At 44.8% G+C, this 21857-nt stretch overlaps 1 protein-coding gene across 1 annotated transcript in view; it reads left to right on the top strand.

Annotated features, from left to right (window-relative positions):
• Positions 1-21857, top strand: part of GRIK3 (glutamate ionotropic receptor kainate type subunit 3) — a 137271-nt gene that overhangs the window by 67203 nt on the left and 48211 nt on the right. The window contains exons 2-3 of the mRNA XM_089479203.1: positions 18108-18284; positions 20699-20956. Of these exons, the coding sequence (XP_089335329.1) occupies positions 18108-18284; positions 20699-20956 (435 nt within the window). The remainder of the gene's footprint in view (positions 1-18107; positions 18285-20698; positions 20957-21857) is intronic.

Here is a 21857-nt window from a genome sequence, read left to right on the forward strand (position 1 = left end):
TCTCATGTGCCCACAGAAGAGGAGGCTCTAGACCTCCTTTTGGGTCACAGAATCCTGTTGGGAGTCTGATGAAAGCTGCAGATGGACTCCTCTCTTCAGAGAAATGCATATGAACACAAGTCACAGGGGAAGAAAGAGGAGGAAAACAGAATTAGATAATGGTGCCCTGTTCAGGGAGATGCTGAAGTCCATCAAAGGACCCCTGAGGGATTCATGGACCGCAGATGAGTAGAGATGGACTAGAAGATGGTGACAAAGTCAATTCTGTTTCATTGTCCCGAGAAAGCCAATGTTAGAGACATCAAAATCTGCTTTAATATAGATATCTAAACTCCTGCATCAGCAGTGTCACTGGTAATGAATATAAGAGAGCAGAAAGAAGTGACATTAAACTGTTCAGAAAGGAAGGATCTTTTGGAAAAAGCTCCCAAGCAAAGCAGGATCAGCCAATATTTAGTGGATGAAAACATTTTTATTTTTTTACACAGAGGGCATAAAAATATAAATAAATGCAAGTCAAAGAAGGGGAGATTTCCCCATTAACCCTGGAATGGCAAGATCTGCAGGGTCTGCCTTGGAAACCATGGAGGGTCCCTGAAGATTTAAGTCCAGACTTTCCAGCTTCCCCTTAGATCAGGGCTGGAAACGCTATGGACATGTCACAAAATGGTGCCACGGCTGCATGATTCCAATATGCAATTTCAAAGGGGTGGGTGATCCTTTGAAGTTGCATGTTGAAAGCCTGTAAAGTTCTATTTTTAGCTGAGAAATGGATTTTTGTCAGCCAATTATTTGGCAAGGGGCAGCTGCCCAGGGCTTGGGGGTGCCAAGAGCCAACTCAGAAAGGCTGCAAAATTCCTACTTTTTCTCAGGACCCTGGACAGACCCTCTCTTAACAGGCATCACACTGTACCCTCCCCTCCACTTTCATGGCAAAAGATGTGCAAGTTCCTTCTTTCGGTCCTTGTTTTATGCTTCCAATGATGTCCCATAGCGTTGCATTGGCGTCCCCTCATGTTAAGCCAGGTCAAGCTGAAGTGGCAGGGTTGAGAGAGTCTCATGGCATATTTAAAGGGGCAGCGGCTGGGTGGCTCCTTTTCAGAGGCGGAAAGGAGACAGGCCTCCATGCTTGATACAACTGAGTGCAACTGGCACCGAGGCAGAGGTTGAGTGGATTGCTTTATCCTTGTCACACTTAATGAACCTGACTGACAAACCTCTCTCAGTTTCCCGGCCGGAAGCAAACCGACTCCTTGATCCTCCACCTGCATCTCAAGCATTTGACTTAAAGGCCACTCTGCCAGGTTTGCTGCCTGTCGTCATTATAGCCTGGCCTTTCCCCAAATTTATCTTCCTGGCTGCCATTGCAAACCTCTACATCTCCAGTTGCCCAACCTAGAGGGGTGGTTCATGGTTCATGAGAAAAGGAAAACTCACCCATTATTGCATGCCTTGACTAGGGATGTAAATTTTTGGCTATTTTGCATGGAAGCATAAGTGATTTCTGTACTTTTCTTCCCTGCTGTAGCAGAAGATGAACATTTCTGAGCAGGATTTGCAATGTGAAACCTGACTTTTGCTCCCTCTCCAGACATTTCTTCAACTTTGAGGCCTTGAAGCACTAGTTCCTTTCCAGGGCCAAGTCCACACATGGCTTGTTATTTAACCCTTTCTGGCCTAAGTTAATTTTAAATGTGCATTGTCAATGATTTTAATTTTAAGTCATAGTGATCTGTTGACATATTTAATACAATGGGGCCTTGGTGTCTGTTGAGGTTTGGTTTCAGGACCCTTTGTGGATACCAAAATATGTGGGTGCTCAAGTCCCATTAAATACAATGGGGTAGTAAAGATGCATCCCTTATATAAAATCGCAAAATCACGGTTTGCATTTTAGATTTCCCCCTGAATATTTTCAAGCGGTGGATGCAGACTCCATGGATATGGAGGGCCAACTGTATGTTCTTATCCTGTTTCTGACTGTTCATTCTTTTAAGCTGTTTATGTTTGCTTTGATCATAGGTTCCAACAATAAAGAGCAGAATATAAGTCTTTTTATTAAATGCAAACAAATAAAAGCAAAAAGCACCCGCCTTCCATCTGTTTGGGAAGCACTGGAACACCTTTCTTGATGATGATCTTGCTGACTCTCCAACCAACCAAACCAACCAAGCTCCTGCTAACCCTTTCAGAGAAAACCTTGTTTTGCTGCCTCTTGTTTAATGACGATTCTTAGGGAAATCTATCAGTTGCATCTGCTCCCGGATTCATCAGACTTTGTGCTCCTCAAAGAACAGGGAGATGAAAGGGGAAAACAAGCTGCCATTTAATTGAAAGCTTGCTGTGATCCTTGTGTGTGTTCCTAAAAGGTTTGTTTCAAGGAAAGGGAAAGAGCACCACAAAGACAGCAGTAGAGGGTTGGGTGGGTGGGAGACGGACGATGGTTGTGCTTGTATGCTAGGAGCCCAATCCCCCCTCGGTCCCCCCATCTTGGGCCAAAATATCTGGTGGTTTTTTTGTAAGAGTCCCTCTCAAAATGGTGACCATGTTGTGGCCCTTTCTGTCACCATTTTGAGAGGGGCTGTGTCAAAAACAGATGTTCAGAGCTGAGATTTCTGGCACATTTCCAGGTTTCTGTGAGATTTCCAAGCAAAAATAGGACCCCAAATATTTTTGAGGGCTTGGGAAATCTTTGGGAGCAGCAGAGATGGGGTTCGGAGGGGGCCATACTTTCTGGAGTACAAGAGTCAGTTTAGGGTTGCCAAATGAGTTTTGAATCCTTTTGAGAGGAAACCACATTGTTATCTGCTTTGAGCACTACTATTTTTTTCCATTGAAAGTGTCTCTGTGTGTATATATATGTCTCTGTGTGTCTGTTTATATGTAGAAAAGGCGTTATTTGTTGTGATAAATGTTATATAATGAACTTGCAGGGGAAATCCTGTGCGCTCTTGGAGGATATTGGGGCCTACATTCCACTTGCAAAGGACATGGCATATCCTCACAATGTTCCCGATGTTAGGTTTGCCGTCTTGCATGCTGGAGAGGGCTCCCGTCCCTTTCATGGTTGTGCAGAAGAGGCAATTGCACCAGGCGGTGTTCATCACACAACTAGATCACCAGCAACATCTGCTGACGTTCCCTTGCCTTTCCAGTTTCCAAACCTATCTCCCCTTTGCTGTTTTGGCTCAGGCCTCCAACGTTGTGGCAGTTTGCCATTTTCTGCCATGTGCTGGTGTGGTGGCCATGTGTGTGGAAGATGTGGGTTGCATTTAAGGGGTTAAGTGTGTCCCTTGTGTCCCTTTCTCCCCCAGAAATGCTGTTTTCCTGCCGTTTCATGAACAACATGGAGCAATGCCTTTTTCCAAGGGGGACCCAGATGCCCAGGGCCAATTTCTGTCGAGGCAACTTTTGTGCTTCGCCCCGCTTTCTGTGCTTTGTAGCCATGGATATGAGAGGACTCTATCTCCCCCCTTTTTACAGACTCCTTTCAGGTCCGTCTTGAAGCTCCCCAAACTTTCTGGATGCATTGCAGCAACACTGGCGGCAGGGAAGGAGGAGAGCGGCGTTACCAGAAAGGGACTATTAGCCAAACTGGGAGGGTTTGCTTTTGAAGGAAGCCTCCAGTGGAGTCAAAGACCCTCCTTGGATGTTCCCTCTTAGTTAAGGGACCTTTGGTTTGGGCTTTGTTCCCCATGTTTCTTTTCAGCATTTGCCTGGGAAGGTTCTCTTTTCATGTGGGTTCGCCAGCGCCGGCTTGACAATAATGAGCTATTTACATAAATGGCATTTGAGGCTGACAATTTGTCTGCTTAAACTGGCAGGAAGGGAGAAGCAAGAGACAGTGAACGTTGGGAAAAGTGTTGGGCTGCCTTGAGGTTCAAAGGAGGCTTTCGGAGACAAGCATCGCTCCTGCCTTGCCAGTGACAACAAGCAAATGTCTCCTCTGATGGTTGTCACATTTGCAAGGAGAGCGGAGACTGGGTTTTTTATTATGTTATATTTGCAATGTGTGTGTGTGTGTGTGTGTGATAGAGAGAGATGGCAGCCTGCGGGAAGAGAGGAAGACAATCCTCTGGGGAAACTGCCTTTTTGCAAAACCAGATTCTTTGTCCAGCTCCTCTGCACAAAACAGTGGATGTTGGGTGTGATGGCTTCCCTTTTCCTGAACTGTGCCCCTTTTGGTGCCATGATGTGCCACCTCCAGCTCCCCACCACAATATCAAGAAACCCTATGGAAAGTTAACTTGTTAAAAAATGAGTATGTTTGCATGTGTGATACAAAGTCTCAGCTAAAACTCTTGATAATTGTTGTTGTGTGCCTTTAAGTCATGTGCAGTTTATGGTGACCCTGTTATCATGAGACTTTCTTGGTAAGTTTTTATTCAGAAGCTGTTTGCCATTGCCTTCTTCCAAGCATGAGAGAGTGTGACTAGTCCAAGATGTCCCAGTGGGTTTACCATGGCTGAATGGAGATTTGAACCCTGGTCTTCCAGAGTCCCAGTCATAGAATCATTGAGTTGGAAGAGATCCTAAGGACCATCCAGTCCAACCCCATTCTGCCATGCAAGAACTCTCAATCAAAGCATCCCCATTGACAGATGGCCATCCAACCTCTGCTCAAAGACGTCCAAAGAAGGAGACCCCACCACAGCCCAATGCTCAAACTACGCTACGTTTGCTCTTTTGTTATGTGCCTTCAAGTCAACTCTGACTTAAGGTGACCTTCTCCTAGGGTTGTCTTGGTAAGATTTCTTCAGAGGAGATTTGCCACCATTGCCTCCCTCTGAGGCTGAGAGAGTGGGACTTGCTCAAGATCACAAATGGGCTTCCATGGCTGAGTCTCCAAGAACAGAGTCCATCCATCCAGAATTGGGTCTTCTTCTTTTTCTGTTGCCTTCTACCTTTCCAAGTATCATAGTATCATCGTTTCCAGTGAGTCGCATCTTCTTATGGTATGGCCAATCTATCGTTAATCTAGACATTCTTGTCTCCAGAGGAAGTTAGGCTTGATTTGCCTTTGGACTGACTCATTTATTTGTCTTCTCAGTTGTCCATGGTATTCATAAAACTCTCCTCCAGCACCACATCTCAAAGGAGCTGATTTTCTTCCTTTCTGCTTTTTTCATGGTCCAGCTTCCACAACCATACATAAAAATTGGAAATAGGACAGCATTCACATATGCTGGCATTCCCCACCTGCCAAATAAGAATTGTGCCCCCAATGCAATTTTCAAAAAACATTGGCACTGCGATCGCCTCTCCTGTTTGCAATGCTCTCATTCGCTGGGTCACTTTGCTGCCCCTTTCCTTTGGAAGCCTAAATTTTATTTCCAAATGTGCAATTGTTAAGTTAACTGTGAGGCTAGAAATTTGGGGACTGGAGGAAAATTTCACACAAGAGCAGAATTCTTGGAGAGCAATGGCCTTTTTTTGCCCACCCCATAGTTACACCTTTGAGCCCCCCCTTCCAAACCCACTGCAACATTGCCAAAGCACAGGCCCAGGTTTTGCCGGTCAATGCCATGCAAAGGGGAGCTGGTTCTAATTAGGGCCTCCTCTCATTTGCTGATTGAGAGACTCCAGGGAGCAATTAGCCTGCTTTTGAAATCCAGCAGAGAATGGGAAGAAGTGCTTAACCTGCCTGCCAATTGATATTTAAAATACAAGGAGAACATCCAGGTAATATTTGATGAGTCACCTCCCCCTCCCTCTGCCACGGACCCTTTACATATTTTGACAAATATCCTTTTCTCTTTCGTATGGGGACAATCCCTGGGAGCAGCAAGATAAAAGACGTGGAGACGGCTCAACTCCCAGGTTGGGAGAGGGAAGCCAGGCTGCTCTTGGCTTAATTATTCATCAAATAAGCTTATTAATTTTATGTTTGCTAATGAGCAGACATTCTGTCCATGGTTTTCCCACCCGACATTGCATCCCTGTGACTTGCCCAGTGGGGGCTTCAGAATGCGCAAGAAGACAAGGATGTGTCAGTCCGGCCACTGATGCGTCTCGCGGCATCTTTGAGATGGCCTCCCTTGACGGCTGCTCACGCCGCAGAAAATGAAGTGCCTCCGCTCCATCTCACGGGCCGACTGCTTCACTAAGGATGGTTTCTGGGGCCCTCTGTGCCAATGGACACAGTGACTCAACTGGTGGTGGCCAATGACCCAAACCCTATTCTTCGTCCCCAATAAAGTAGGGCCAGTGAATCCACTCCATTGACCTATGCGATCCTAGACTGCATACAATGTCTAGATCGAGGGAAGTAACACTCCCATTCTCTTCTGCTTTGGAATAATACTGTGTCCGGTTCAAGAAGGATATTGCGAATCCAGATCATGTCCAGAGGAGGGCCACCAAAATGGTGAAGGATCTGGATTTTGGAGAGGAGTTGGGCAAAATATGGATCAACCTGTAAATCCCCCCTCCCCAAGTTCATTTGTATTTTTCTATTCTGGAGCATGCTGCAGCATGATACCCTAGGTGGAAACGAGGTAGGCATGCACCCAAGCATCATCGCATCATCTCAGTGTTTTGTAGTTTGCGCTCCTGAGCCATCTGAAGGTATATCCTGGCGTCTCTTTCTCTCTGGGCATCTTTCCTGCAATGCAGCCTCTCTTTGGATTTGGCACAGGGTCAGTTTGGATGGTGTGGGTTAAATGGTGTATGAGAGAAGTGTTAGTAGGCAGTTCTCCTCTCCTTTGGCCACAGCCCAACCCGGAGATCGTATAACATCTTCTATCACGAGCAAGTTGGCTGCGCCGCTTTGCGTAGGTTGGGGTGTTGCACGTTGGAGAGATGCCACGTTCCTTTGTAGCCCGATGTGGCAGTGTGACGCTCTGAAACCTCAGGTCCAAAGTGCTTGCGAGGAAGATGGCAGGAGATCTTCAGCCTGCTGTTCTCTCCACTCTTGATTTGCTCATTAATGAAGTTCTGAGTCAAGAGAAATTGCAAAGCAAGAATGATGGCTTTTGTCGGAAGTTATGGCTGAGGTCGGTTTGACCCACACTGTTGCAGCAGGGAAGCGCATGGGGAGAAAAGCCCACATTCCAGATGATGACGGAGAGAAATAGGTTTGCTGGATGGGAGGTGATTGAAGATCTCTCAATGTTCTTTAAAAGAAAAAGCAAGTGGATGTTATTCTGGCAGGTTACAGTTAAGGCTGGTGGATTTGTCTTTGAGCCTGTGTGGAATATGTGCAATGAGTGTGTGTTCTGGAAGTGAAGGGAGGCTGGCCTGGTCATTTGAGGATAGATGCTGGAAAAGACAGTGGTAGTTGTGGTAGTAGCAGTAGTAGTTAAAAGCAACTCTCAGACCTTGTCTAAATGGGCATACCCTCCCCAAATTTCCCCTGGGCTTGCTGTGCCCTGTTCACATGACACAGGGTCAAAACCATAGGATTTTGGGTTTCCCTCCCTTAACTTGCATTTAAATAACTCACCTCTTGCTGCACTTTTTTTTTCTTTCTTCACTACAACAATGGTGGCTGCCTTCACTCATGGTCTCTGCAAGCCGCTTGGTGCCAGCAGGTTGCTCTGAGGTTAGGCTGAAGTGCCCAGGGTCAAGAGCATGGCTGGACACCTTGTTCTGATCATCTCAGCCAGGAGATGAATTGGGGACTAAGGCAGCCTCTTGACATTTTCTGCAAGAGCGAAAGCCTACAGGAAAAGAGAGCAAGTGGGGCTGGAATTTGGGGGTGGAATACTTTGGGGGAAGCTTGGTGTATTCTGGGCATTGTAGACAAAATGGATCACAATGGGGGGAACTCCGTGTCAGCTCCCAGTGGGTTTGTTGACCCTTCTCCAGCCCCACGTTTACCTCTTGCCCCATTGCTGGAGCTGTGGGAGCGCCAGTCGGAAGCAGGTCCTGAGTCAACGCATCCTTGTCATTTGTGATTCGCTGTCCAAAAATGAATAAAAACACAAACCTCCAGGTAGACGTTCGGAAACCTTGCAAACGGCCACATTCCTTGCTTAATTTATAGCCTGGGTGCATTTCCTCCATTTTGTTAAAGCAGAAAAGCTGCAACAATTATTTTCATAATTAACTGGCTCTCCAAATTAATGCCAATTATACTGTGTAATCATGATTAAGATTATGCATTAATCAACTGCTCCAAGTTAGTGATTAGACTCTTTAATGAACGGCGAAGAACTTGCACTGAGAAGTGTGTAAGTGTGAGTTTCAGGAGGGTGTTTATCTTCTTAAACGGAAGCAGAGACTACTTTTACCTGGGCTACATCCACACTGAAGAAATAACCTGGTTTGGCACTGCTTTAAGTGCCCTGGCTCAAGGCTATGGAATTCTGGGAGTTGGAGTTTGTTGTGGGGCCCAGAACAGAGCTGTGTTGCATTGGTCTTTCGTAGTCATTATTTCCTACCCGTTCATTTCTAGGCTCAATTGAAAGTGCTGTTTCCCAGAGGAGGTTTTATTGAACGAAGAAGAATGAAAATATATACAATGATTGCATTGGGGAATAGCAAACTGTTATAGTGGTGCACCATAAATGACAACCTGAAAGCAAATAAAACAACTACATAATAAAATACAGTTGCTTCAGAATGGGAAATGGTAACCCAAGGAAGCATATTTGCACAGGATAATTGCAAGACCTGGGAAGGTCAGATTTGGGTTCCTAAAACTGGTGAGGGTTGAAGTTAAGCAGATGTGGATTTTTTTTGGGTGTGTGTGTGTGTTTGGAAGCTGGAGAAAAAAAGAGGCCCATTTGTGACTTTTTCTAAACACAACACAACACGCATATAGTTAGAGTTACTGATGAAGAAACTTCCAGTGTTTGGGATGAGTCTCTCCTGGGGTTCCCTTGGGCTTTTATCAAGAGATGGTGGGAAGTGTACAGAGTCTATCCAAAACAGATGGGAAAGAAAGGGCAATCTTTGCCAGTCATCTCAGGGAAGGATGAACTAGCCAAGGTCCGCTAAGCCAGCACAGGTCCTTATGAAAGAAAATAAGCTGACAAGATTTTCTTGCTAAAATCCCAGGTTCCGCACTTAGGATATTGATTTTTTGCTTACGATGAGCTGAGCAAGACATCAGGCTTAGCTCAGTGATTTTCACCAAAGCTTCAGCAAGAGATGTGCAGAAAACAAGTCACTGCTGTTCAGAGTTGTTTGTTTGAACGTAGAAGTGTTGGACCAGTGTTGTTTGGTTGTAAGGATCATGGAACTGTAGAGTTGGGACCCCTGGGGCCATGAAGACCAAGCCTTTGATGGTATAGGAATATTGATTCCTATTTACAGGAAACCCCAAGAGGTGGCCATCTGGTTAAAGACCGCAAATGAAGGCGAGAGTCCGCCATCTTCCAAGGGAGTCTGTTCTGCCATCAAACAGCTCTTACCTCCAGGAAGGTCTTTGGTTGCTGATACTGCTGTCACTTTTCCATGCAGCCCCATGGATCTGTGGTCTCTTCAGCCTGATTTGGAGAAGGCTCCCAAGTTGTGCCTCATTCCCACATGGCCATTGCACACCCTTACTTTAAGAAAACTTATTACACTTGTCCCTCCATATTCATTAGGGTTAGGGGCACAAGACCCCTGTGAATATGGAAAAATCGCAAATAACAAAAACGCCATGTTTTTACCTGAGAGTACACCTGTCTAGAAATCTCTAGGTCCTCCAGTGCAACTCCGTGGTCAACGCCCGACAGACACTGATCATAGAACTGCACTGGAGGAGCTACAAAGGCCTAGTAGAGTATTCTCGCTAGGAATCTCAGTGCAACTTTTACTTAAAGTTGACCACAGAGTTGCATTGGAGGAGTTACAAATGCCTAGTAGAGTATTCTCTCTAGGAATCTCTAAGCCTTTCAGTGCAACTTTTAGTTAAAGTTGACCATAGAGTGGCACTGGAGAAGCTGCAAATGTCTAGTAGAGTATTCTCTCTAGGAACCTCTAGGTCTTTCAGTGCAACTCTATGGTTACAGTTGACCATATAGCTTCACTGTAGGACCTAGATATTGCTAGAGAGAATGTATTCATCAAATCCATGAATAATCAAATCTGCAAATAACAAATCCACAAATATGGAGGGATGAGTGTATATCCAAATGGATGTCTGGTGTGTGCATTTACCTTGGATCAAGTGTACAGCTGCAACCCCAGTCCTCTCTCTGCCATGTTGAACCATAAGAAGGCATGATGGCAAACAGAGAAGCCTCTCTACAAAAGGCATACAGGCTGAGCGAGACACACACACACACACACACACACACACACACAATATCTGCTGTTTATTAATCAGAGCCACACAAAATCTGTTGTTGTTTCAACAGAGAGAGGAGAGAGCTTGGTGCTAGCAGCCTGGAGCTGGGAAATGGCAATTCTCTGGGGCGTGTCACTCTGGCTGGGGCCTGATTCGTGGAGGGATTCATGCGCAGAGGCCAAGGGAAGCATTCCTTCCCCAGTCGCCCCCAGTATCTGGCCCCGTTTGACTGGTCCGTGGGCTCCCAGCTTGGTGTGTTGGCGCCTGTGGCTTTGCCCATCTTGGCTGGCGTCTCACGTGGCACCGGGCAGAAGGAGCAGATGGCCTGCTTTCTCTCTGCATTAAGTGTTTGCCTTGCTGGAGGACGCTTGGCAGTGGCGCGTGTCTTTCTAACATGGTGCTTGGATGATAAGGTCCTCTTTGACTGTATTATCCTGAATAATTGATCCCTTCAAGTCGGATTCAGAGTGCTGCTGTGATGGAAAAGGGCTGTCGCTTCATAAATACTTCATGGAGAAGAGGAGGGGGACGGTCCCCGAGGTGGGCTTGAGATAGAGAGGAGGGAGAGAGGCGCCATTTGCAAACAGAGATGGGATCCGCTTTGGGCTTGATCCCATCGCACTCTTCTTTGGATGGAGAAATGAGAGCATTGCAATATTTGCTTGTCTACTTTTCCTTTCCAGAGAAATGTGACATCCCATCATTCTGATCCAAGCTCAACCCATAGCTTCTAACATCTAGTTTATTAAAACCACAGCCAGAACTTTGTTGTTCAGTCAAAGCCATTGTAGACCCATTGAATTGGCTGTTGAATGGCAAGTCAACACGCAGGTAAACTCCACTCATTTGGTGAGTATATTTTGCTTAGGAACAGTGGTTGTTTTTAGGCCAATAATAATATATAATTTCACCAGGATATGGCACTCCAGGAAGAAACAGAGAAAGATGCAAGAAGGGTCAGTGATGAAATGTAAAGCAATGATGTTGGTTAGCCCCAATGAGAGGAGACCCATTGGCTCCATTATTGAACAGAGAGTAAATGCATGACTCAGTCCAGTGTGTTTAATTAATGGAATGAAGAAATAAATGGGAAAATGTCTGCCTGTTTTATTGTTCCTGTTGAAAGAAAAAAGCAACAACACCCAGTTGATCCAAAACATTGTCCACCACTACAAGGTTATCTTTTCCTTTGTGTGAGAGTGAAAAGATAAATATCCCCCCCTCTATTATTCATTGTTCTTTTTTTTCCTGATTTTTTTTTTACACAAAATTTCTTCATAATTATCTTTATTTTGCACAAACTACAGACTAAATCCTACTCTTGGGCCTGGCCAGAGAAGAGCCATTGGAGCCGCTGGCTTTATTTAGGCATTGACTCCCTAGTCAACCATTGATTCAATGGGTCTCCTTCCATTGGGAGCAGTCATGAAACTGTGAGGAACCACCATTGCCCCATAGTTATGGACCAGAAACAAGCCTTGCTTCACCTCCCAGGAATGAGGAAGACGTTGGGAGTGGAGCAAGTACTGGAAGGACTCCATTTGTAGCACATGGTAGTAGTAGCACGGCTTTAAACATCCATGGTTGGGAGCTGCTTTCTCAAAAGATAGACCTCAGGTCTTCTGGCTGCAAAGATAAGCCTGAGAAACACACAGCCAAGAATGAATGGAAATGCAAAAATGGTGCTGGAGGCTGTGGCAAAGCCCTTCCTTGTGCTTCGCATCACTTTCTGCATCATTGCTTTCTGTTCCTCTCTCCTGACCAAAAGCAAAAGCAAAGTGAGAAGAGGACAACATGTCCTAGAATCTACAGGCCAGGATCCTGTAGGGCAAGGGAGGCAAGGGCAGGTTTGGTGGCTCTGGCTGCGTCCGGTTCTGACCCTACAAATCTCCAGATGCTTCCTCCAATCTCACAGCAAGCCATAAAAGCTGAAAGAAGTCTACTCTTGGAGAGGGACTGCAGAGATAAGTGGTGTAAGAGGGGGAAGATACAGGGGTCTAGGATGCTTCTGGGGTTGGGGTGAGTATTTTGGGGGTGTTATCTGTTTGATTTTAATGGGTTATTGGGTCTTTGGGGACAGGTAGGGGCCTCCAGGGGCCACATGCATTTGGGTCTGGGGTCCACACTGTGCCCACTTCAAGGCATTCTTTCTCAGCCAAATGTGCCTCACTGCAAGGCTGTTGTGGGAGAGGAACAGGTGAGGATTCCTCCCTGAATCTTTTTGGAGGAAGAAAAGTAAAGGTAGCATGTAAATCAATAAAAAATAATGAAGTGCCTGGAGAACTGCAAAGGATCTGGCAGCGCTGAGCTGCAGCAACTGACAAGCTCTCCTGACACCGAAAAGGGGAGTTTGCTTTCAGCTAATGAATCGCTAGATCCATCTGTTCCTGGCTGCGTTTGCGTATTTCATGCACCCATTAATTATTCTGAGTCGCTTGTTAATCAGAGAGTGGGCCCAGTTTGGGTCTCTCTCCATTGTTCCAAAAGCAAGATGTGTGTGTTTAGGGGGGAAGAAGCAAGGATAAGAATGGGGAACATACAAGATTTTGGTTCCAGCATTTCCGAAACAAGGCCGAACGGTTTCCGCCGCCGGGTCTGTGGGTTGTGGGTTGCTTCAGCTGGAGAGAGGCTGTTGGTGGAGAATTGAGGACAAGCCTGGCAGACGGGGAGCCAAGAAAGCTGCGCTGAGACGCTGCGACATGAAGTGCTCTGCCTTTGGGGAGAGGAGATAATGGCATTAACAACTTCTGAACAGCAAAAAGCAGGCGGGCCGTGGCTCCGCACACTCCAACAGCCCCAATGGCTCCCCGAAGTTGGCTCCGGAGGATGTTTCTGCTTGTCTGAACTTGGAGGGAAATCAAAGGAGAGTGGGCAAAAGGGGGGGGGGGAATATATATTATTAAAACAAAAATGAAAGGGGGCTGGGCAGGGAGAGCCGGGTGTAAAATGACGAGGGAAGAACCGCAGTGCTGTTAATGGGAAGTGCGTTCATCAGGAGCTGCAACAATTGACCGTCCATTGGTCAATCAACCAACAACAACCCTGTCTTTTTAATAAAGAGTGAGACCCAAGGCAAGATACGGATTTTAAAAAGTGGAAGCAAAACCATGTGTTGCTAAAAATGTGCCCAAAATAAGATGGACACAGGCGCAGCACCAGATCTCATCTCATCTTGGGGGCTAAGCAGGGTCAGCCCTGGTTAGTTTTTGGATGGAAGGCCACAAACGAATGTGGTATTGCAGAGGCAGGGACAGGCAAAACCACTACTCAGGATTCCTTGACTAAGAAAGCCCTATGAAATCCATGGGGTCACCTTAAATCGACAACTTGAAGGCACGCATACACACACGCATATTCAATTGGGAATGTTTTGACCTTAGTGCTAATCAGATCCAATCACACTTAATGGCGGACAATTGCCCAGAAAGGCCGCTGTAATCACATTTGATTTTTACAAGGGCAAAAGGAATTTCATAATAGTTGGGTGATTAGATAACGGGAAACCAGGAGTTGAGAGGGTCAGATTATGCCAAGACTCTTGAAGGTTATTGAAAGCCATGCTAAAAGAAGGACGTACTGGAGAACCAAAAAGATCCACGCAGCAGATGAATGAGAGTCAAGGAGATTATAGTGGGCCCTCTCCATTTGCTGGGGTTAGGCACATAGGTCCCCCAAGAAAGTGGGGGGAAACACACAAAACACCTTTTTACCACTCTAGAAATCTTTAGGTCCTCCAGCACAACTTTATGGTCAGCAACCAGTAGAAGTTGACCATAGAATTGCACTGGAGGACCTACAAATACAGAGAGAATTGTTTTCTGTAGGAATCTCTAGCTGTTTCAGTGTGACTCTATGGTCAACGTCTGGCATAGTCGCAGTGGAGGACCTATAGATTCCTAGCCAGGCTGTTACTCAAATTTGTGAATAATCAAATCTGTGAAAGTCAAAGCTACGAATACAGAGGCCCGACTGCAACATTAACCATGGCTCATGTGCAAAATGGATAAAACCAATTAGGTCCTGAAGGCATTCATGTGGTGAGCCAACCATAAAGGCTTTAGAAAGAACTTGATTTTCTTCCACCATTAAGAATGCATAAAAGAACACAGACACTGGCAAAAAGAACTGTAAACATAAAATAAGACAAGATGGTATTAAGACAAAAGAGTGTGAGTAAACTGGTCAAAACATCCAGGCCAAGAAGAAAAGACCTGAAATAGACCGAAGGCGATGGAGGGATGGGAGAAGGTGAAGGATGCAAAGGAGGTTTTGGAGAAGCAGACTGCAATCCCTCCTTGGCTGAGAAGAAAACACTGAGCGGTCAGCCATGGACCAAGCTTTTCTTTTTCCTTGGGTTAGACATCGGAAAAGAGACACGGAGGGGAGCAAAACACTGAGCCAACGATTGCTGATGAGATACGAAGTTCTCAAGCTTATTAGCGAATTAAAAATGAACAAGCGAACAAGCTCAGATGGCATCTTTCCAAGGGTTCTTAACTCCAATGCATAATTGCTAATCTCCCAATGCAAATACACAGCCTATCACTACCATTGTCCTCCTTGTCAGAGGACTGCAGGAAATCTAACGTAATGGCTATGTTTTTGGCTTTAAAAAAGAAATGCACTAAAAAGTAAAAACTATTTTACTCAGATTTGTAAAAAAGCAGTATTTATGGAGTGTCTGAAGGACCGTGTTTGTTGGGGAGATAGGAGAAAAGGGGTTGCTGAAGAGTAATCAGCTGCGTTTTGCAAATGTCTGCTTACTTCTTCCTGCATTAAGAATTGCTGCTTTAATTCTCTGGATGTAGTTCATTTTCTGTTATCAAAAATTGGGTGGCTAAAAAGGGAAGAAATTCAAGCCCTGTTTAGTCGGTTGGTTTGGCCTTAGTTGAAGAATCAGCCTTCTTCTTCCCCTTTTCTCTGCCTGGCGCACTGTTGCATTTTCCCTTCATCTCTCTCTTCTTCTGAAGTTACTCAGGGATGTAAAATTGCGCGTCTTAAATTCTTGCATTCGAAACTGCAAACGTTTAAAAAAGTTTCCTCGCTGCTCTGTGAGCAATAACTAGAGATTTTGAAAATGTTAAATATCACTTGTCATATTGGAGAGGGGATCACAACTCGTACTTGGTGAAAATTTTGGAGAGGTTTTTGTTTTGGTGCAAACAAGAGACGGGTGCCTACATTGTGCTTGTATGGTGTAAATCTACACTCACATAGTTAGATGGTGGTTGTGCCAAAACTCCTTTCTGTTGAAATGCCAACATTGGACAAACTGTGAATCCGGTGAATCAAGTGGTACAAGACACCAAGGTCTCATCCCCACTTCCTTTTAAACTGGATTGCAAATCGATTTAAAGCTGTTTAAAAGAGTCTGGTTCACACTTATCAAAAAAGACATAGGAAAAATCAGTGTCAAAAAGATACAGGTTAAATGGGTCTAGCGCATGGCCTTCCTCCCCAAATCGCTTCAGCAATTCAGTTCAAGTGTGAACCAGACTCATTTAACCCGCTTCAAATCGATTTCTGATCCGGATTAAAAGGTAGTGAATCGTTGAAGCAATTTGGAGAGGAAGGCCATGCGCCAGACCCATTTAACCCGTGTCTTTTTGACGCTGATTTTTTTTCCTATGTCTTTTTGGATAAATTGATTCCGCGCAAGTGTGAACCAGATGTGGATCGGAATTGATTTAAATTTGCCCTTTGGCTGGCTGGAGCAGGTCCATTTTGAATCGATTCCTTCATCAGTGTGAACCACAAGTGGGTCATTTTATTTTATCTTGCAGCAAGAAAATGTGACTGAGGCAAATGTAGTGGGAACCATGCTCTGCTGTTGAACTGATCCATCGATTTGGATTGCAGAGCGATTTATTTGTAACTGGGAATGCGGCCCAAGAATTGCTGAACTGCATTTTGTAATGGTTACACTTGTAGAACTTTGCGCAACTGTGAACTGAATGTGGATGTTAAACCATGGCTGAAAAAATCCTTACACAAATTGGGTGCATGAGGGACTTGCCTGTGTGTAAACCTCCAATACAACACTAGACACCATGGTGGTGGTTGTCGTTTGCACAAAATAAAACTTTCCATGGCTTATTTTTTTTTAACTAAAAATCCTCAAATAAGAAAATTTCCTTAGAGCTGATGGGGCATTTGCAGGAACCACTTGTACCCAAAGGCAGCTGAATTGGGCCTCCTTTCTCCGGTGGTCTCTCTGCTAGTAGACAAGGCCTTTTAAAAATGTCTATTTCGGTGGAAGGAGCTGCTTTTGGAAGTCGAGGAACAGCTTTTCGCCCGGTTGGTGTTCATGTCTCTCTGTGTGTATATATTTGTGCGTATGTATGTGTGCGTTTATTGATGTACTTTTAAGAATCCTCTTCTGAAACCACTTTGAAGTTTGGGAGAAAGGATGGATACTCACATCAAAACAAAGCTACGGATGAGTTGAAGTAAAAAATTACATGTTGTCATCTGTCAAACGGTGATGATGAGTATCAGATGCTTTTTTGGATGTTGAAGGAGGATTTTTTAAAAAAAATAATACATGTAAAAAGGAGGCTTTGTTCAACTGAATGGCACCTGAGGATGGGACTTTTTAAAGGCAGGAGCTGCATTTTTCTTTTTCTTAGCCAGGTGTGGGGATCGTGTGGTCCTCCAGATTTTGCAGAACTATAGCTCCCAGTAGACCCAGTAAGCCTAGTTAATGGGATCCAGTCAAAAGGTGGCTACCAGGGGACCTTTGGGATGAACCAGTTTCAGGTCTATTTTTACTTGTCTTCAGGTGGGACACGAGATGATGGAGGATGTTTCATAGATTTCGGAGGACTAGAAAGCACAAGGAACTGGGGATAAATGGGCAGGAAAGCCAATGCTTGCTTGGCTGATATCCATTTCCCCCCTCCTTACCTGGAAAGTGGCTCTTCTTGTTATACACACACACACACACACACTGAATATATTCATTTTATTTTTATTCCAGTCATAATAATATACGTTGTCCCAATATGTACATTGTCATAATATGGACATATATATTCAAATCTAAGTTAAAAATTTAATATTCTCTTCATATTTATGCACAGATATTTCCAAATTTGAAATTTCCATGTGACATATATAACACATAGCTTCTTTCTTTGTATGTGTTTTGTATTTTCTGCTCCCTCTGATAACATATGTATTGTACAGTTGTTTCTTGAAATTAAGTTTCCTTCTGTTGAAAGGTTATGTTTTATATAAACTTCCGTAACCTTGACATTTCATTTCTTTTACTTATCCCGTTACTCAATATCGTTAATTATTTTTTAAAATCTTCTTTCTGAACAAAGTATTTGCCATAGGAACCAGAAAGGGCTTGGTTGACCCTTGGCCAGATGGCAGCCTTTGGAAGGAGCTCCGTGAATATACTACTACTACTACTACTACTACTAATAATAATAATGCATTTATATCCCGCCTCTCCTTACAGATCGAGGTGGGTTACAATAAAAAATAAGGATACTTAATACAAACATAATCAACATTACACAAAGCCCCAAGGAAAGGCCTTGTCTTGTATGAACCTAGCCTCTTAGGGATGATGGGACATGCAGCAAGGCTTCTGTTGAGCATCTCAGATTTTGGGCTGGTTTATGAGAGTTTGCTATAGTGATCAAACCATTGCAGGTACAACATTTCCAGACACAACACTCTTGCGTCTGCAACCTACAATAAACACATCCGGATACACCTCCACAACACATACCTCTTCCATGTGCCCCATGGCTGGTTCTGCTTCCTCCTCTTCATGCCCAAAGTGCCAAGCCCTGATGTTCCTCTGATTGTGAAAGACACATGGATTGGTGCCCAGAGGTATAATTTGAGCCTTGGCTTTGCTTCCTTGCAGGAGGTATCTTTGAATATGCGGACGGACCCAACGCCCAGATCATGAATGCGGAGGAGCAAGCCTTCCGGTTCTCTGCCAACATCATCAACAGGAACAGGACGCTTCTGCCCAACACAACCTTAACGTACGACATCCAGAGGATACACTTCCACGACAGCTTTGAAGCCACTAAGAAAGGTGGGAAGAAGAGGAAGAGCATCTTCTATGCTCTGTCCCATGAAGGGCTTTGCACCGGTGGTTTTGCCCCTCTGCCCCTTTCGATTTCGCTTGTCCTTCCAAGGGCAACACAGAACCAAAGGGGGAGATATTGTATGATTTTTATGGGGAGTTGGCAAAGAAAAGATGAAAGATCTGTGGGGAAAACACACATTTTCATGGTGCTGATGTGATATCTCTGGTCTATAGACAGGATAAGAACTGGGGTTGCAGACTAGTTGGTAATCATAGTGGCTACTAGGTGGCCAAGTGTTTGGGACTCCAAGGAGTAATTACTCTCATCTCAGTGGGATAGTGAATCTGCTATGGGCCTTAGTTTCTATTTTAATGGAGCTATGCAACCTATTTAGGGGACATAAACCTCAGAACATTGGCCAGATCCTTTAATGTTTAGTCACCAAATAACTCCATTTTTGGAATTACCGGGAAAACATTTGGCTGCCCCAGTTATTTGACAAACTTAACCATCCCTAAGGATAGGACAGCTTTGACATTAGCAAAGCTCCCCTCAAGTCTAACCCTTCCTCAGCAAGCCCTTATTCCTCCATTTTCCTCTGTAGTCCCTCTCAAAATGGCAACAGAAAGTGATAACTGCCACCATTTTGAGAGGGACTGTAGAGGTATTTGGGGGCAGTGAATGGTTCTGGAGTCTTTGTGGTGGTGGGCTTGGGGTATTTTTGTGCATTTTCACATGTTCAAGGCCAACAAATTGCCCGGATATCTTGCTATCTTGGGTGGCTGTGGGTCTTTGGGAGGGACTATTGGGGAGCTTCAGAGGCCACAAAAGTGTGGGGCGGTATTTCGTATGAGTCCCATGGAGCTCGCTTTGGCCTCCCTTAAGTTGCTGTGTTGTTTAAGGAGCTGGTCCTGGGTCATTGCTGACCTAGGGTTTGGCAAGGGCTGGGCCTAAGGCCAAGAAGGGAGGTCAGTGTGGGCAGGAGAGTGACCAGTCACCCTTGACCTCTTGTCCTGTGCCAAGTTAGTTAGGCAGCCCTCCTTTCCCACCCACTAACCCCAACCAAATTAACCCAGTTCTTCCTATCAAAGTTTTTAAATCCTCTTCTAGAGTTCCACTTAGAGATGATGCTAATGAGTTGTGACAAGTAAATAAGGTTAGGTTTAAACATGCACACACACACACACATGCACACAACATCTCCCTTGTGTTTAATTAATGTCCTGCTACTCAAGGCTTCTGCATTACTCAGGGAAAACTGTTGGAAAATAACCCCCTCCCCAAGAAATGCAGCCCTCCTCCAATGTGCATTCAGTGTGCAATGTGTGCGTCTTTGTGAACAAACACAGAAGCATCTGAGCAGATGGAGGAAGGAGTTTGCAGCCTCTTAAAGGGATGGTCCATATGGCTCCCTTGGACAGTTGGGGAGACTCACAAGGAAGATATTTTGGAAAGGATTTGGAAAGGGGGGATGCATCATGGAGGGATGGTCGGTGGGTACCCAGCCACCTGTTGAAGCGCTTGGTTGACCAATATTCCCAATGTGGAAGCTTCCTCTGGATGACAGCAGCCGGCTGCAGCTGTTTCCAGGAATGGCAAGACCAACTGTAAAAGTTAGTACAGAAATTCAATATCTCGCTGAGCTGTAAATTCCAAGATTGCACTGAATGGAGCCCCGTAGGTCTTTGGGTCCGTGTCCAGGTCACGAGAATCCAATGTACATTGCTGGATTTGACTTGACCTCCTTTGACTGTTCCTTGATTTCATCCTAGACATGACTGTCTACCTCTTTTAGGGGTGGAATGAATATCCAAAACTGTTTTAATAATAGACCAAAAGAAAAAATAAAATAAAATGCTGAAGGGGCTTGAGTGCCGGGAAACCCTGACAAAGATAATATTGGACACAGGGTCATCAAGTATAATGCACATAAAGGAAGTTTTTTTTTGGGGGGGGGGGTATTTTTGAGCTAGAGACAGCATTTTCGGGCAGAAACCTAATTTGAAGTCGAAGGCTTTCATAGCCAGCATCCATAGTCTTTTGTGGGTGTCCTTGAAGATGCCAGCCACAGATGTAAGCAAAACATCAGGAATAAACTCTTTTAGAACATGGCCACAGAGCCCGAAAACCCACAGAAAACTATGGAAACCCAATTTCTTGCTTTGGAAGCATGTACAAAAAAGAATGATCCTGTGCAGAAAAGAACATTTATGTACAAAAAATTCTGTTTTCTTTGCAACCCTGCTCCCTAGCCCTTATTGTGTTTTTGGCAAAGAATGAATCTCAAGCTACCACTCAGAAAGTCACATTTATCTCCCAGCTGCAAAGCCTTTCTTGGAGCTGGGAAATAAATGGTGAAATGGTTCATTCTTTTAAAACTGACATAGTTCTCTATACTGCCCTTTGCTTCCCTTCTCAGCCTGCGACCAGCTGGCCCTCGGCGTGGTGGCCATCTTTGGCCCTTCGCAGGGCTCCTGCACCAACGCTGTGCAGTCCATTTGCAATGCCTTGGAAGTGCCCCACATCCAGCTCCGGTGGAAGCACCATCCTTTGGATAACAAGGACACTTTCTACGTCAACCTTTACCCGGACTATGCCTCCCTCAGCCACGCCATCTTGGACCTCGTACAGTACTTGAAATGGAGGTCAGCGACGGTGGTGTACGACGACAGCACGGGTAAGTGGGACTCGGCCCATTGCGAGAACGTCCATCTTGTGTAGTCTTGTTGCCTAATAGGAGTCTATCTTGTGACCCCCGTGAAGAATAATAATTAGGAGAGAAGCAGGCACACCTTGGAACAAGTCAGGACAATGATACGGAAACTGACACACATTCAGGGGTGGCCATCTTGGCCATGAAGCAACATACAACAAGATCCAAAAGTGGTAGCTTTGTTAGTGCTACTAAAAATGCACAAAATACATCATGCAAGATTTTGAAGCTTCCCTGGAAGCTTAACCATTAGCAGTACTTTGCTAATTAGATTTGAAATTTTATTGCCTCTGTTTTACTGCCCTTTGTCCCTGGTCCTCTGGATCATCTTAACTGACAACATAAGTAACATCTGAGATAAAAATGTAGGCCTGGGACTCTAACACCTTCCCTTTGCTTCTCCTGTCTTTTAAAGACTTTTAAGACTTTGCCTGATGAAGAAGCCAGTGAAGCTTCCAAAGATGGCATGATGCATTATTGTGCATTTTAACAGAAACTAACAGATTTATTCACAATCAGACCCCTGTTGATGGCCCAGTGTCTGCTCTAGCCAGGAGTGCCTTTGCCCATTGCATCTGTTGTGTCAGCCCCCTCCTAAGGCAGGAAAATGTGTCTGCCAAGGTCCATATCTCTCATGTAGACTACTCTGCATGGGGCCAGCCTTGAAAATGCTGTTTTCTATGCACACAAAACATATACACACACAACCCAGTGTGTCTGTTTCTGGTGCAGAAAAACTCTTGAGCTGTGGATAGTGTTCCAAAACGGCAGTTTCTGATGACTTTCCTGCAACAACAAAAAGTATACTTAATGGTTCTAGCCTGCAATAACAAAATTTACAAAGATATACATCCCTACTGGGAGT

The sequence above is a fragment of the Sceloporus occidentalis genome, unplaced genomic scaffold (genome assembly GCF_023333645.1).
Source record: "Sceloporus occidentalis isolate IW3139 unplaced genomic scaffold, rSceOcc1.0.p SCAF_13, whole genome shotgun sequence".
NCBI lineage: Eukaryota > Metazoa > Chordata > Lepidosauria > Squamata > Phrynosomatidae > Sceloporus > Sceloporus occidentalis.